The sequence below is a fragment of the Arvicola amphibius genome, chromosome 10 (genome assembly GCF_903992535.2).
Source record: "Arvicola amphibius chromosome 10, mArvAmp1.2, whole genome shotgun sequence".
NCBI classification, from domain to species: domain Eukaryota; kingdom Metazoa; phylum Chordata; class Mammalia; order Rodentia; family Cricetidae; genus Arvicola; species Arvicola amphibius.
Genome location: NC_052056.1, coordinates 109,120,314 through 109,134,420, shown reverse-complemented (window position 1 = coordinate 109,134,420; position 14,107 = coordinate 109,120,314). Strand labels below are relative to the sequence as shown.

The following is a 14,107-nucleotide window of genomic DNA, read 5'->3' as shown; positions in this document are numbered from 1 at the left end:
CCCGATGAAGCCATCCTCTGATTGGAGAAGATGGATGTCAGGGCTGAGTGAGGCTGACAGGAGTTCACCTGTTTTAATATGACTCCCAGTACTTTAGAGAGCATCCCCGCAGCAGGCATAGAGGAGGTAGTGCTGAGCCAACTCCCCAAACACTTACAGAATGCCTACAGTAAGCCTGAATCATTGCCCAAGTATATTAAACATATATTTAAAACTTCATCAAGGAAGAAAAACTAAGACTCTAGAAAGTTCTACAAAGCCCCCAAATCAAATAGTCCTCCTCTTTCTCTGATTCTGTTTCAGATAGTGAACCATGGGGATGAGCTCTCAGGGCTCCTCTGTTTAATTCTGACGAGATTTCACTGCTCATGCCGACCGTAGCCAGACTCCGCAAAAACCAGAAGCAGTTCAAGTTAGGGAGCAAAAGGGCAGTGAAGCAACCAAGAGAAAACTGAAGCTGCAAAATGTCTTTAGAGCAAAACAAAACAAAAACCAGAAAGGAAAAGAAAAGCTGCTTGGAGGCGGGCCAGAAGGCACACCCAGAGCCAGGCTGGTAGAGGTCCTCATTATGGAGGGTGTCCGGCCTGCAGGAGGGCCTGACATAAACATCTCACTGCTACTGTGGGTGTTGTGTCAAAACACTGGAGATAGCAGGGCTGAGGCAACAGATTGACAGGCTCTGCCAACACTCTCCCCCCTCCTCACAGTCCTCTCAAAACAAATGAAACAATCTGTGGAGAGGCTGCTGGCAGAAGAGGCGTGGGGTTGGAAGGTGTGTTTAGACAAAATGGTTCCTGCTCCCTTTGCTCAGGAAGAGCGCCTAGGCCTTCAGGGTGGTCATGGGGTCAGGCCAAGGGGACTCTGGAGGACTGACTTTATTGAGAGACCTTGTGACGCCTTGGAGGCCATACTGAAAATTACTTCTTGTCTCAATGAGGGGGTAGGGCACTGGAGAGAGTTTTGGGGACTGTAGGTAAGCTTTGGGTCAGCTCCTAGGACAATGGTGGAGGGGATCCAGAGTTCCGGGCCACCCCTGTTGAGATAAGAGCTTTTCCGTGAGTGCCTTGGCTTGCCAGGCTTCCTGCTCTAGAGGCCCTATGGTCCATTCATACTAGGGTCTGTCTTATAGACTCTGCCCAGCTTCCTCGTGCTAGCCTCTGCACCCAGCTTATAGTATGAGCTCCGACAGCTCCCATCCATCCCCCACGTCCAGGATCGTCCCGAGTCTATACCAGGATCAGGGCTCCTCAGCCCAACAACCTGGGTGGACCGGGAGGCCAAAAGTATTACGCCCCGATAGTAACCTCAGTGAAAACATCTATTTTGTCCATTCATTTTTCCCCCTCCCAGTGAAGAACTGTTAGGCCAGCTGAGGAAGGGCGATTTTAATAAAGAAATCTTTAAGGAAATGTTAGGAGTGGCTACCAATAATATCCTTTAACGCACTCAGGAAGGACACGTAAGTGGGTAATGAGGAGAGCACGTCAGACTAACATTGCGGTTTCTTCTCTCCCCCTTTTTTTTCCCCAAGACAGGGTTTCTCTGTGTAACTTTAGAGCCTGTCCTGGAACTTGCTCTGGCCTCAGACTCACAGAGATCCACCTGCCTCTGCCTCCTGAGTGCTGGGATTAAAGGTGTGTGCCACCACCACCCAGCTGTGGTTTGTTCATGCAGAAAGGAGACAGCTTACTTGCTACACAGTAGGGTACACACAGAGAATCATGGTTTAGCCCAGGGATGGAGGCTGGGATGGCCTTTTCGCGCATTCCCTCAGGCCGCAGATGTCTGTCTATGGGAATGGTGGTCACAGAAAAATCACACTTCATCTGAACGCCCCCATGGCAATGAATATGTGCTTTGCCTTGCAAACTGCAATGAAGGAATCCCATGCTACCAACGGCTCAATAGGTTTATTACAGGTATTGAAAAGCAAACAGAAAGAATTTAAAGACGATCCCTTTGACACCAGCAAGTATCGCAGTACTATTGAATGAGTTAGCTTAGACAACGGGCTAGCTAACTAGCTAACTTCCTGGCACACAGGAAGCAGGCTGAGAATATCGCTTGTCATCTGGCTGCACTGAGAGCTAAGTAGGGGCAGAAACATTGTCTCACTAATCATTCTGAGTCCACTGCCCACTGGCTCAGCTTGCTGCCCAGCGAGGAGACTGAGTCCTGACAGGATGGCCTATCTGGATGTGGGCCTACACTCATCAGGTGCCAAATCGCCATAGGCCATTGACCTCAAATGGGCTGAAAAGAGGGGCACTAGTGACCATCCAATGACCTCAAACCACCTCTTAAAGTCGTGCTATGTCACACCAGCAATGTCCGTCCACTCACAGTGACAAACATTAGTGACGACAGGATCTGATGGGGACCTGGATAAAGTCAGCGTGGCCGAGTTAGTGCCTGACAAAGTGATATTCCTGGTTAGCCTCAATGCAGACAGGGATGCCGACGTGCGAAAGGGACATCCTCTGGTCTAGTGAGAAACAGGAAGTGAACCACTGGTGCTCTTTTCCAGTCTCCTAGGGTGGGCAGAGGTACTGGCAGAAGTCATTAGTTACTGGCACCGTTTTAATTAAAACTCCTTTTTTTTTTCTTATGCACATTCCCCTCCATGTCTCCTGAAAGAAGCACATGGTTTTGCTTCCTGCTGTTATGGAAGGGTGGCTGTGTCTATCAAAGAGTCAAGTCACATTTATGGGAAAATGGCAGAATACATTGGCGAACACATAAGCAAAATGCCAAGAGCTGGGAACTATCGAGCGCTACCCAGGACCAGAGTCGGTGGGCATTTCATAGCTGAAGAAGAACGGGCTACAGTAGACACAACAGCTGTAATTCCTCTAACCTCCTAAATAGCCAAGGCTTCATGTTGGAATAAGTTGTCAGAGACCTGCTCCAAGACAAAAGCATGCTTCTTGGGAGGACATCTGGCAAACAGCAGGAGTCATCTTGCAAGATGGTTGATGGTCAGTCTGTACAGGGTCTCAATGTGTCTGACATCTTGGGGCGGGGGTACATGGGTTTGCAGTGAGCTGGGGGGGGTGTGGGTTTGCAGTGAGCTGCTAGAGGGTACCCTAAACAATCCAGGCAATGCCCACCAAAGAAGCTCAGCACATGCACCATGGCAGCCACAGGGTCGAGGGCATCAGGTTCATCATCCCTCCTAACCTCCCTCAACCTTCCTGGGTCAGTGCTAACTCCATGGAAACCCAGACTCAGAGGGATGAGGATCCCACAGCTGGGGGATGGCAGTGGGTAGCAGAGCTTATTTCTTAATGGCTGAAGGCCATATTGCCTCCCTGCATCCTAACATTTTGGACAACGGGCTCTTGATATCACAACCCGGGCTTCTTAAAGTATACCAGTGTTTGACCAAAATTACTCATTTGATGGTTGTCATTTTAATTTTAGAGAAACCCGCGCTGGAAGAGACATGCTTTCGATTGCCTAATCCTGGCATACTAGACGCCACTCGCTGCCATCTTTTTCTGGCACATCCACCAGGACCGTTTCCTCACCAGGTCCTTGAACCCTGGGCCTGAGTTGAAAACTGGTGGGGATGACAAAATCTCTGCCCCACAGCAGTGCAGGGATAGTCAGATGAGATAATACGAGGATGTGACACATGAAGTTTGCCACACCCGCTTGGGAAGGGCTTAATTACTGCTATCTATAGAGACTTAAAATGGAATTCTAAGCCTCATGTTCTCTAGCGGCTATTGTCGATGATGTAGCTGGAAATCAGCTCTATCTACTGTTTGTTCTTCTCTTTGGCCGAGGGCTTTTCCGCACTCGGAAAGGCAGGGTGTCAAGAAGGCAGCAACAGGTGACTATCTGACATCACTCCCAGCAGTGGGGCCAGGAAAAAGAGCCTCAGACAGAGGGATAATGGATAATGTTCACCTCGGCAATTTCACAGTCTCGGTTCTCAGACACGGAAGGCCTTCTCAGGGATTCAGGGCCTATGTCACACGCTACCTGTGAGCACTAGTAATTCGTCCATAAAAGGCCATCTGTAGGAAGTGACAAGGGGGACTTCTGGTCAGCAGACAGCAGAACTTCCTAGGCACTGGCCAGGGGAGTGACATAGAGTGATTGACAGCTCCAGTCCCAAACTTTCAGATTGCATTAAAGCTTGCCTTTCCTATGGTGCCTTTTATTTTCTTCCTGGAGCCAGACAAATGAACTTTCAGGTGTGCCCTCTCTAACTAGGCCTCAGTCACACCTGCCCATCGCCATCCCTTTCCATCTGATATCCCACGACCTACTCGTCATGCGTGGGGTCTAGCTCTAAACTGCTATACTAGCCATTAGTCACCCACCACTGACCCATTTTGTTCGGCCTGATAATAAACACGGGCCATGGAGATGATGCAGTCCTAGGGTGGACATGGGGGGGGGGCGGTGCTGAGCGTTGGCGGAATCTTAGCCCAGAACATTCATCCTAGACATTAAATGAGCAAATGGAACTTTTCTGCCAGAGCTCAATTGCCACTGCACAGGGAGAGCGCCACAGGTGGTCATGGTCGTGAGGGGAAAGGAGACAACAACTGGATCCATCAACTCTTTGCCTCACTAGTCAATCAGACCCTACTGTTCACACTGGCTCACATGCCTTTCCGGGTAGTCTATGATCTGAAAACACCTGAGAAACAAACGCTGAGCTTCGGGCTCCTCATGGCAAACTAAGAGAAATCCAAATTCTCAGAGGGAATGTCCATGTGGGTGAGAGAGAATGTACGAGAAAGTGATGGGCAGAGTTTGTGAGGTCAGAGGGACACAGCCATCAAACTTAAGGGATCTACTACAACTCAGTAGACGACTGCCTTGGGGGCCATCCCTAGGGAGTATGAAGAAGCAAGGACTTGGAGTAGGTATGAACTGTCGGGTAGCACCGGGGGCTACACAACTCCCATCTCCGCTCACCAGGCTCTGTTTTTGTGCTAAAGGGGCACTGAGTTATATTAAAACTGCCTCCCAAAGTCCGTATGTCAACAAACAAATCCACCAGGTCAACAGTTACAAAACTAAAGCATTCTCACCCAAGCACAGGTCTACAGTGCAGCCTCTGTCCACCAGCTAAGGGTCTTGAGTCGGACCAGACTCACAATAAAGATGCTCACCCCATATTTAAAAGTCTCTCTCTATATGGCCAAGGATAACCCGAAAGGCTCTCTGCCCATCTTGGTGAGACATTTTCTTAAATTGTGGGTCACTGTCTTTTGCTACCATGAATCCTGGGAAACTCTATCGACCCCCACTGGATAGACCACAATAAAACCCATCCTACGATACAGCCTTCTGACTTAATTTAAAAGACATAATGAAACGTTTGATAGCAATTATAGGAGACAGTTAATTCATTAGAAACAATCACTTGTTGGGTTTACTGCCGCAGTATGAAGAGTGGGAAAAGAGGGGAATTTTATAAAGCACGGGCAAGTGGAAAGGGGCATTTGTCTGGAAGATAAAGTAGCGCTTCTGTTCTCAGGACTGCGTATGAAATATTAATAAGGGCTGTTGTCTGGACATTGGGCAGTATGTGCTTCCTCATTCCACAATTATCCCAGAGAACGCAAGAAGCATCTCATTAGTAAGTGAACAATCAATCCTGGCTAGTGATAAAAGTTCCCAGTATAAGATAGCCAGTCTTACTCAGCTTGGTCTGCTCTCAAATGTCCTGCTAAAGTGCTCTGGACAGGCGCTCTTCTTAAGTCCTCTTTTGGGCTCTGGGTTTTGTTTGTGGCCAGTTAAAATTCCCCACAGTATGTCAGATCCGAGCCTGAGTAACGAGATACACTCTGCAAAGAGAGGACGCCAGACACTTGGGTGCCAAAGTTCAGCTCCTTTAAGAAGAATGTGGTAGATATGAAAACAGGAGGGAAGCGATCATATTTATAAAGATACAGGCTTCTTAAATGACCACTCCCCTCAGACATCTGACCTACATTTTGCCCCTTGGGGCATGCGTACTCTTCCAACTTAGTTATGAAAACTCTCCTGAAGAAAGAGCAGAAGAGAGGACCTAAAGCGGCGACAGAGTAAAAAAATAGACGTTCTTGCCAGCCGTCGATTCATCTGGGTCCTTGAGGACATTTCTAATTAACTACCAGTAACAATTGTTTCGTTTGTGTCTTGCTCATTCCGCATACCCCACTGATGCCCAAACTAGGGTTCTCCAGCGTGAGCTATCCCTGGCACATCGCTAATGATCCAGGCTTGCTCTGCTTGCTGATTTGCAAATGGAAACAATAGAGAAATGCAATTAGGACGGCCCTTCTCAGAGACTCGTCTTCCCCTGATTTTGTAGGCCACCCCTCCTCCCACAGGAGCAAAGGGCAAACCACACTTAGTCCTGAGCCAGGGAGCTGGCTCCAGGTGTGCACCCCCAAATCAGAAACGAGATTTCAAAGTGTTCTTGAGTTTGGAAGGGAATATTATTTTCTACTTGCCTTTTAAAATATGTAATTAGTTTATACTCCATATGTAACCTATTTAAGGGTTTCAGAAACAGTGACTTCAGAATCCACCACAGATCAATTGAATTTTCTTAGAAAACCCACCAGTATAGCTAAGGTGACTCTACCTCCGCAGCCTTCCACAGGTTGAGACTTTAGTGCTGTCTTTTCCATCCTGAGGGGGCTCATGGGAAAAATAAAGCAGGGAAAATTTTAGAGCCAGGTGGACAGAGGCAATGGCTCTGCTGGACCGTGACTGCCAGGGATGGTCCAGGCTAACACCAGTGAAGATGTGGGTTGACATCAACGCTGGAGGATGGCTTCACGCTCATACACTCTGTTTCTGTTGCTAGAGGTAGAATTTAGGGTTTCAGATACCCTATGCAAGTGCTTTACCATTGAGTGTTACCAGGCCAGCCTCCTTTCCTCTTCCTCTTCCTCTTCCTCTTCCTCCTCCTCCTCTTTCATCATCCCTCCCCCTCGGTTTTAGAGACAGGGTTTTATTGCGTAGCTTTGGAGCCTGTCCTGGAGCTTGCTCTACAAACTAGAGACTGGCTTCAAACTCACAGAGGTCCACCTGCCTCTGCTTCCTGAATATTGGGATTAAAGGTGTGTGCCACCTTCACCCAGCTCCCTGTTTTTTTTTCTTTTTTTATACAGAGTAATTATTTGTGTTAAAATCAGAGTTAATTGTATTTGGCAGAATATTACCTATATAAGCACCCTGCTTTCATCAGTTAAAATGTCATTCATGTGTCATTAATCTTCAGTTACAAGTCAAGTTAATTCATAATTCATAAGCAACAGAAGGGCACTATCCACGCACCTCAGCTGGGATGCTATTTCATGACTTTCTGAAAGGAGAACGTGTAAGTTGAAGTGATTTTTTTTTTCATTGAGCTCCTCCATTCCTGGGAATGAGAGGAAAGGGGAGGCTAGGGAACTGTCACTGAAAGACGGAAGCTGCTCAGATTAACTCACTGGCCAGGGTCCCACAGAGGTCAGGGGCGGTGCCAAGAATAGAACCCATTTCCTTGACTGCCAGCTCTCTAGTTCCACAATAGTACATGAGAGATAGTCTGCAGGTACACACGTATGTCCGGTAAGCAACCACCAAATAAGCTGGATCCTGCACGATCAGATGACGATGCTGTTTAACATGACCAGTAGCTACTACATGTTTATCTATGAGATGATTGACATTACACATTTGGGTTGGACGCTGATGATGTATAAAATCAATCTGTGGGATACAGATAATACTAATGCATTTCCTAAAACATTCCATTGGCCATCACTGCCTTTTTTTTTAAAGACAAGATCTTATTATATAGGCCTGGCTGGACTGGAATTTGCTTCAAACTCAGAGATGCACCTGCCTCAGCCTCCCAAGTGCCGAGATTAGAGGTGTGCACCTATATGGCTAGCACAGTTGATTCTTGAAAATGACATTTCTGCAAGGAAGTCAGTGCTAACGTTTCCTCTATTACAGAGGCCAACTCAGCATGCTGTGTGACTGTATCTATTATAAATGATCAGCGCTATTCCTTACTCTGCATTTAAAGCTGTGACCATCAGATGGTGTCCTAGTTTGCTTCCTTATTGATACGATAAAATATTGACCAGAAGCAGTTTGTGGGCAGGAGAAGGAAGGGTTTATCTGGCATACAAGTCATAGTCCAGCATTCGGGGAAGCCAAGGTAGGAACTCTAGGCAGGAACCAAAGCAGAGACCACAGAGGAATGCTGCCTCTAGCTCGCTCAACTACCTTTCTTATAGAACCCAGAGCCCACCTGCCCACAGTATCAATCAGTAATGAAGAAAATATCTCCCAGTCATGCCCACAGACCAACCTAATGGAGGCAAGCACTCAGCTGAGATCCCCCCTTTCTGGGCCTGTTTAGCTGACACAAACTATGGCAGATGGGGAGAGAGAATTAAAATGGCTTGTGCCCGATAGGCAAGACCCAGACACACTTTAAAATCAAACTTGAGTTTTTTTAAAAAGGAGAAAACGCACTTCAAACGACCATGTTGCTATAGCTACTAGTGGGAGAGATGGCCTAGGCTGGCAGGAAGTGTCAGCAAGAGCGACCCAACTAAAGCCCACTCCCTAACTCATGCCACCAGGTGAAACAAGCTCAAACATCCATTAGTCAGTCACCTGAAAGTCTCCTTGGCATTGAAACACATGCAAACAAAAGCAGACTTTGAACATCTAGATTCTTCCTGAGAAAACAGAGCAAACAGCCAGGAGCACAAATAGACAATGCCCGAACGCCTCTCCTCATCCTCTCTTGGAAACCCCAGGTCCTCAGGGAGGGATTGCTTGTTGTCAGTCTGTCACTTGTCAAGGTAGAGACCAGCTTCTTTGCCCTGCACAGTCTTCTCTGCATCTCCCTTCCCACGTGAGTGCACTAGCGCTGAAGCAAAGTCCACGGGGAACTTGCCATCAAGAACAACGATTAAGAGCACTCGCTGTTCTTACAGAAGACCTCGGTTCAGTTCCCAGCACACACAAAATGGCTCACAACCATCTGTAACTCCAGTCCCATAGGATATGATGCCCTCTTTGGGCCTCCACAGGTACTGCATGCACATGGTGCACATACATACAAGCAGATAAACGCTCATACACATACATTTTAAAAAATTAAAAAATAAATAAGAGTATCACCTGGCCCAGGAGGCTTAATCCTATTTTATTCTTTAAAATTAAGGGGCCAAGTGTATTTAAGGAATTGAGTATAGGCTACAGGGACAGCCTGTTCTGTCCCACCCAAGCCTTATCCTCCTTGCCGGGCAGGGCAAACCACTTCCTGCCAGGGTGGGAAAGGGTGAAGAGGATCACCACTCAGTGGGGAGCTGCATCCCCTTTCCAGCCTGCCTCTCTGGTCTTCCTTTTACTTTTACTTAACTCTTCCTGTTCCTTAATTTTTCTTCCCCTGCTCCGCTCGTTTCCCCCAGACTTACTAGATTTCTATTTTTAAAGCACAACGGAACTGCCCTTGACCTCCCGTCATTTCTATTCACTTTTCAGAAGCAGCCATTAGCATTTCTCATGTTGTGAAATTCGCCCTGATGCAGGCAAGCCTTTTCCCTCGTGGTTTCTTACAAGTGTGTGGGTCTCCGAGAAATAAGCTCCTCAACATGCTTGTAAGCCTGCCACTGTGAACGTTCCCAGATACGCTCCCTCTGCCTGTGAAGCACGTTCAGTCATGCAAACAGAGGACGTGTGAAGGGCACCCAACATTTATTACTCTCATGTAGATTGATGTTAGGCTAACAGGGAAGAGGGTAGCAAGTATCTAGAAGCCTCTATTGGTTGTGGAAGATAAAGAAAACGAGTCTCCAAGCCCCTCTTTACTTAGCACTGACAATTTATTTCATTTCTACTGAACATCCACAAGAAAGTGTCTCCTTCTCTGACACCTTCCTGTACAAACACTCAGGAAAGAGGCATGGGGGGGGTTCACACAATTACCGCTTCTTGCTCACTAGTTACACCAATGTAAATAATGCCCTCACTTGATTCTTAATGCTGTTTTTAAGCTGATGCATAAAATCCTATAAACTAGACATAAAATGGGGTGCTGTGTGAAACCTCCATACACATATAAATTGCAGTGTGTTTAAATCAGGTTAAACATAGCTCGAAAACTTATCTTTTGTGTGTGTGTGTGTGTGTGTGTGTGTGTTATTGCGACAAGAACATTGAGTTTCGTTTTGCAAATCTTTCTGAGTTATGGAAAATATAGTTGTTATTTATAGCTATCCTACTGGGTAATAGCGCACCAGGGCATCTTACTGATGCTTTACAAGAATGAATGGCAGAGGAAACACAAACCACAGCATTACTCAGCTGAGACAAAGCTCATTTGCATAAAGCGTTTTGCCACATACTTTTAAGTAAGAAGTTTCTAGCTCATCGTATTTCCGAACTTTTAAAGTATTTGTCAGACTTTAGAAAACACTGAAGTTTGAGTGCTCTGAATCGCTCTTTGGTATTAACTTGGGTATATTAAGTGGCTGGTCCTGGAAAACCAACTAATAATATTGGGACAACAAAATAAACCAGAGCTCGAGCTGCGGCCATCTGTAGATATGCCCTTGAATAAGATTTTCAAATTTAAGCACTAATAATTATTCTGCACATATGTAATTATTATATATAAAATAATTCTACAATGTTAGGCATATTTATAATTAAAGAGCATGGGTAAATACTACCATGCAAGGATGTAACTCAAAATAAGTGTAACAGAACATCCCGGGTCATGTCACCAATGAAAGTTCCTATCTACAAATGAATCAAAGCTTATGAAATATGTTTACATAAAAACACTGTAAATTTTTAGCAATGACAGCGGGCTTCATTTGGGTATCAATCTAGGTTTTTTTTTTCCCCTCCAACTCAGTGTAACTCAGTGTTCTGTTATTTCCAGTGTGTCAAAGTCTCGTTGGTGACTCCGGATATGTCTCACTTAGCCACTAAAGCACCAAGCCTCACCGAGGTGCTCGGTCAGTACCCTCCGACCAAAGAACAAAAGCTGCTTATATGTGTGCGTATTTCAGCAGGTAATTCCAAGCAACACCAGATCTAAAATAAAAATGAACTACGTTCAAAAAAGTCAAATCTTCCATGTTTGATGTAGCTTGTGTATTATTAAATTACACTGAAAAAAATAATAAGGTGACTTCAACAGAATAACTCAAAAGAGTCAACAAACATTTAAGGCAGTGTTTCTGAGTCTTAAAGTGATTTTTCTCAAAAAGGCATAAGGCATTTTTCCTGGACTCGCTGAGCATCCTCCACAGAAGGGAGAAAGACCCCACACAGAGGGACTGAAAAGGGAGGTGACGCTTACTGCGGTCCCCTGAGCCCCTCCCTCCCCATTCAACCCTAGACTCATGGTATGGTGTTCTATCCCTAATAACTCAATTTTTCTAACAGAGTTACTCCTACAATTTAGTAAGACTAGCGTTGAAATTTTGCATTTGCTGTTATCAAAACAAAAATTTAAATATACATATATAAAAGGCTACGCTATTTCATAAAAATGTATTTCTAAACTTTTATCCTGACTGACTAGTTTCTACTGTTTCATTTGTTTGCATGCTAGTACAAGCATCAACTCTCGAAACAGATGGACCCACTAAGCGGGGATTGATGCCCAACTCAGACCAGCAAAATAACAGAAAAATCTCCGTAGGTCTCCTATGGTCTCAGAGAAATGTCAGTATATCTGAAATATTTTGCAACTTCTCTTTCTATTCTTAGAAAATGACTCTCAAATGAAAACTCGGACTTCTGTGGAAATAGCTGCTTTGCTTGAATTCCAGGATTCACCCGTAACTTTCCACGGCCGTCATACTGTGTTTTAAACCAGGGATCAAGACCCAGATGACGTCACAACTGCAGGAGCATCCTAGAGAACCCAAGAGTCCTCACAGAATTGCCCCTTGCTTGCATTCTGTCAAGCTTGCTCGGAAGCTTGCTGGCTTTGGTTTAGCCGCTACCGTCCCTGACACTCTCCAGGTAGGGTTAAAAGCAACAAGGCGAATAGATGGGCATATGCTAACTCCTGGGTAGCTTCTTTCTGCTGCACTTGTCCGTTCTGTTCCGGTATTTCCGGTTAGCACAGGTATCATCTCTCTATAGACTAAACAAACAGGGAACGAAAACAAACAGGGCTCAGTTGCAGACAGGATGCAAGGAAGTGCTGCGTAGCTGTCGGAGGGTCGGGACTCACTCATTGTGTGGCAACTACTGGCTAACCGCTGGGTGGTTGCAGTTAGCTGACAAAAGACAAAACCTGGGCGTGTGGACTGACACATGGACGACCGGCACGTGAGCAAAGGTGCACATACCGCAGAGGGAGAAACAAGGTGGAACGAGGCAGTTTAGAGGGTTCATAAGAGGAGGTCACATAAGAGCTGAGCCTTGGGGCTTGATGAAAACCGACTTCTTAGGAGACAGACAATGGGTGGAAGCAAAATTCAGACAGATGGAAAAGCATGAGGCACACCCAAAATAGCAAACAGTAGCCATGTATATGTTGAGAAGACCTTGGACTTCAGCCAATGAAGAGAAAAATGAAGAATGGGAAGACAGGGGTAACTGACACAGTGGGAGAGCCCTAGGCAGTGCTACTCAACTGGGGAAAGGCACATGCAAGCTCTAGCTAACAATTCCCAGTAGGTCGGCTCTGTCCCACGTTCCCATACACTTAAGCAAAGAGCAATCCCGTGAGCCAAGGCTAGGGTGTCTTTAATGAGAAGCTGTTGTCTACCCACTCGAATACAGGGATAGCCCCTGCCCCAAATTCAGGGCATTTTGGGGGACTTCCGGTTGTGGCCGTTAAAGAATCTAGTTAATCTCTGAAAACTGCATAAGAAGTTAACCGTCCCTACCTTTCTTTGGAGCGATTGTGGTGACAGGGGTGCCAGAGCCACTCGACTGTAGGCTGAGGGATTCCATACACGGTGCAAGTGAGGACCTGTCTGCTGCCCAGCGCGTAGAGAGCCGGGCTCGGGTAGGATGACACGGACTTCTCATAGATCTGAGGTTTCACTGGAGAGGGAGAGGAGGAAGAAGCAGAGAGACGTCAAGGGCAGAGTCAAGGATTTCCTCCAGGGTCCCACATGAGAGACCAGTCCTGTTGGTTTTGATGTCAGGGAAACACCAGCACAAATAAATGCTCATAGTGTGCAGAAAAATGCCTTTTGTTCGCACAGTATGAGCACCGTGATGGTGATAAGGAAAAGCCGCCTTGCCTGCAGAAGGAAAGAAAACAAGAAATAATAGCTGAGTGTTGTCGCGTGTAGCTTTAATCCCAGCACTCAGGAGGCAGAGGCAGGTGGATCTCCGTAAGAGGCCAGCCTGGTTTACAGAGCGAGTTCCAGCACAGCCAGGGCTACACGGAGAAACCCTGTCTCAAAAAAACCAACCAACCAACCAACCAACCAACCAACCAACCAACCAGAAGAGATGAATCAGTTATGATGGAGGCAGAAGTCTGTTTTCTCCTTTGTTTTTTTTTTTTGGTTTTTCGAGACAGGGTTTCTCTGTGGCTTTGGAGCCTGTCCTGGAACTAGCTCTTGTAGACCAGGCTGGTCTCGAACTCACAGAGATCCGCCTGCCTCTGCCTCCCGAGTGCTGGGATTAAAGGCGTGCGCCACCGCCGCCCGGCTTCTCCTTTGTTTTTCTGTGGTGCTGTGGAACCCAGGGCTTTGTACTTAATAGGCAAGTACTCCACTATTGAGCTTCATCCCAACCATCAGAAATGGTTTAAGAATAAAAAAAAAATTATGTGGGGCTGGAGAGTAAAGAGCACTGGCTACTCTTGCAGAAGGCCCAGTTTCGGTTCCAAGCACCTCCATGGCGACTCACGGCCATCTGCAACTCCAGTCCCAGGGGATTTGACATCCTTTTCTGACCTTCTCAGATACCAGGTATGCACGTGGTACACATACTTGTATCCACCAGTGCAGGCGAAACACTCATTTGATAAAATAAAATAAACTCAAAACCAAATATTTTTAAAGCTTGTTTCCCTTGACCGCTTATACTGACTTTTGAGCTCACAAATTGTCAATAACTGTCAGAGAACCCAAAGGTCGCACAAAATGAAACT

The 14,107-nt window shown here is 46.3% G+C and overlaps 1 protein-coding gene across 1 annotated transcript in view; it reads right to left on the bottom strand.

The window, feature by feature from the left end:
• Flt1 (fms related receptor tyrosine kinase 1) overlaps positions 1-14,107 on the bottom strand; it is a 158,666-nt gene that overhangs the window by 93,921 nt on the left and 50,638 nt on the right. The window contains exon 10 of the mRNA XM_038345590.1: positions 12,885-13,044. Within this exon, the coding sequence (XP_038201518.1) occupies positions 12,885-13,044 (160 nt within the window). The remainder of the gene's footprint in view (positions 1-12,884; positions 13,045-14,107) is intronic.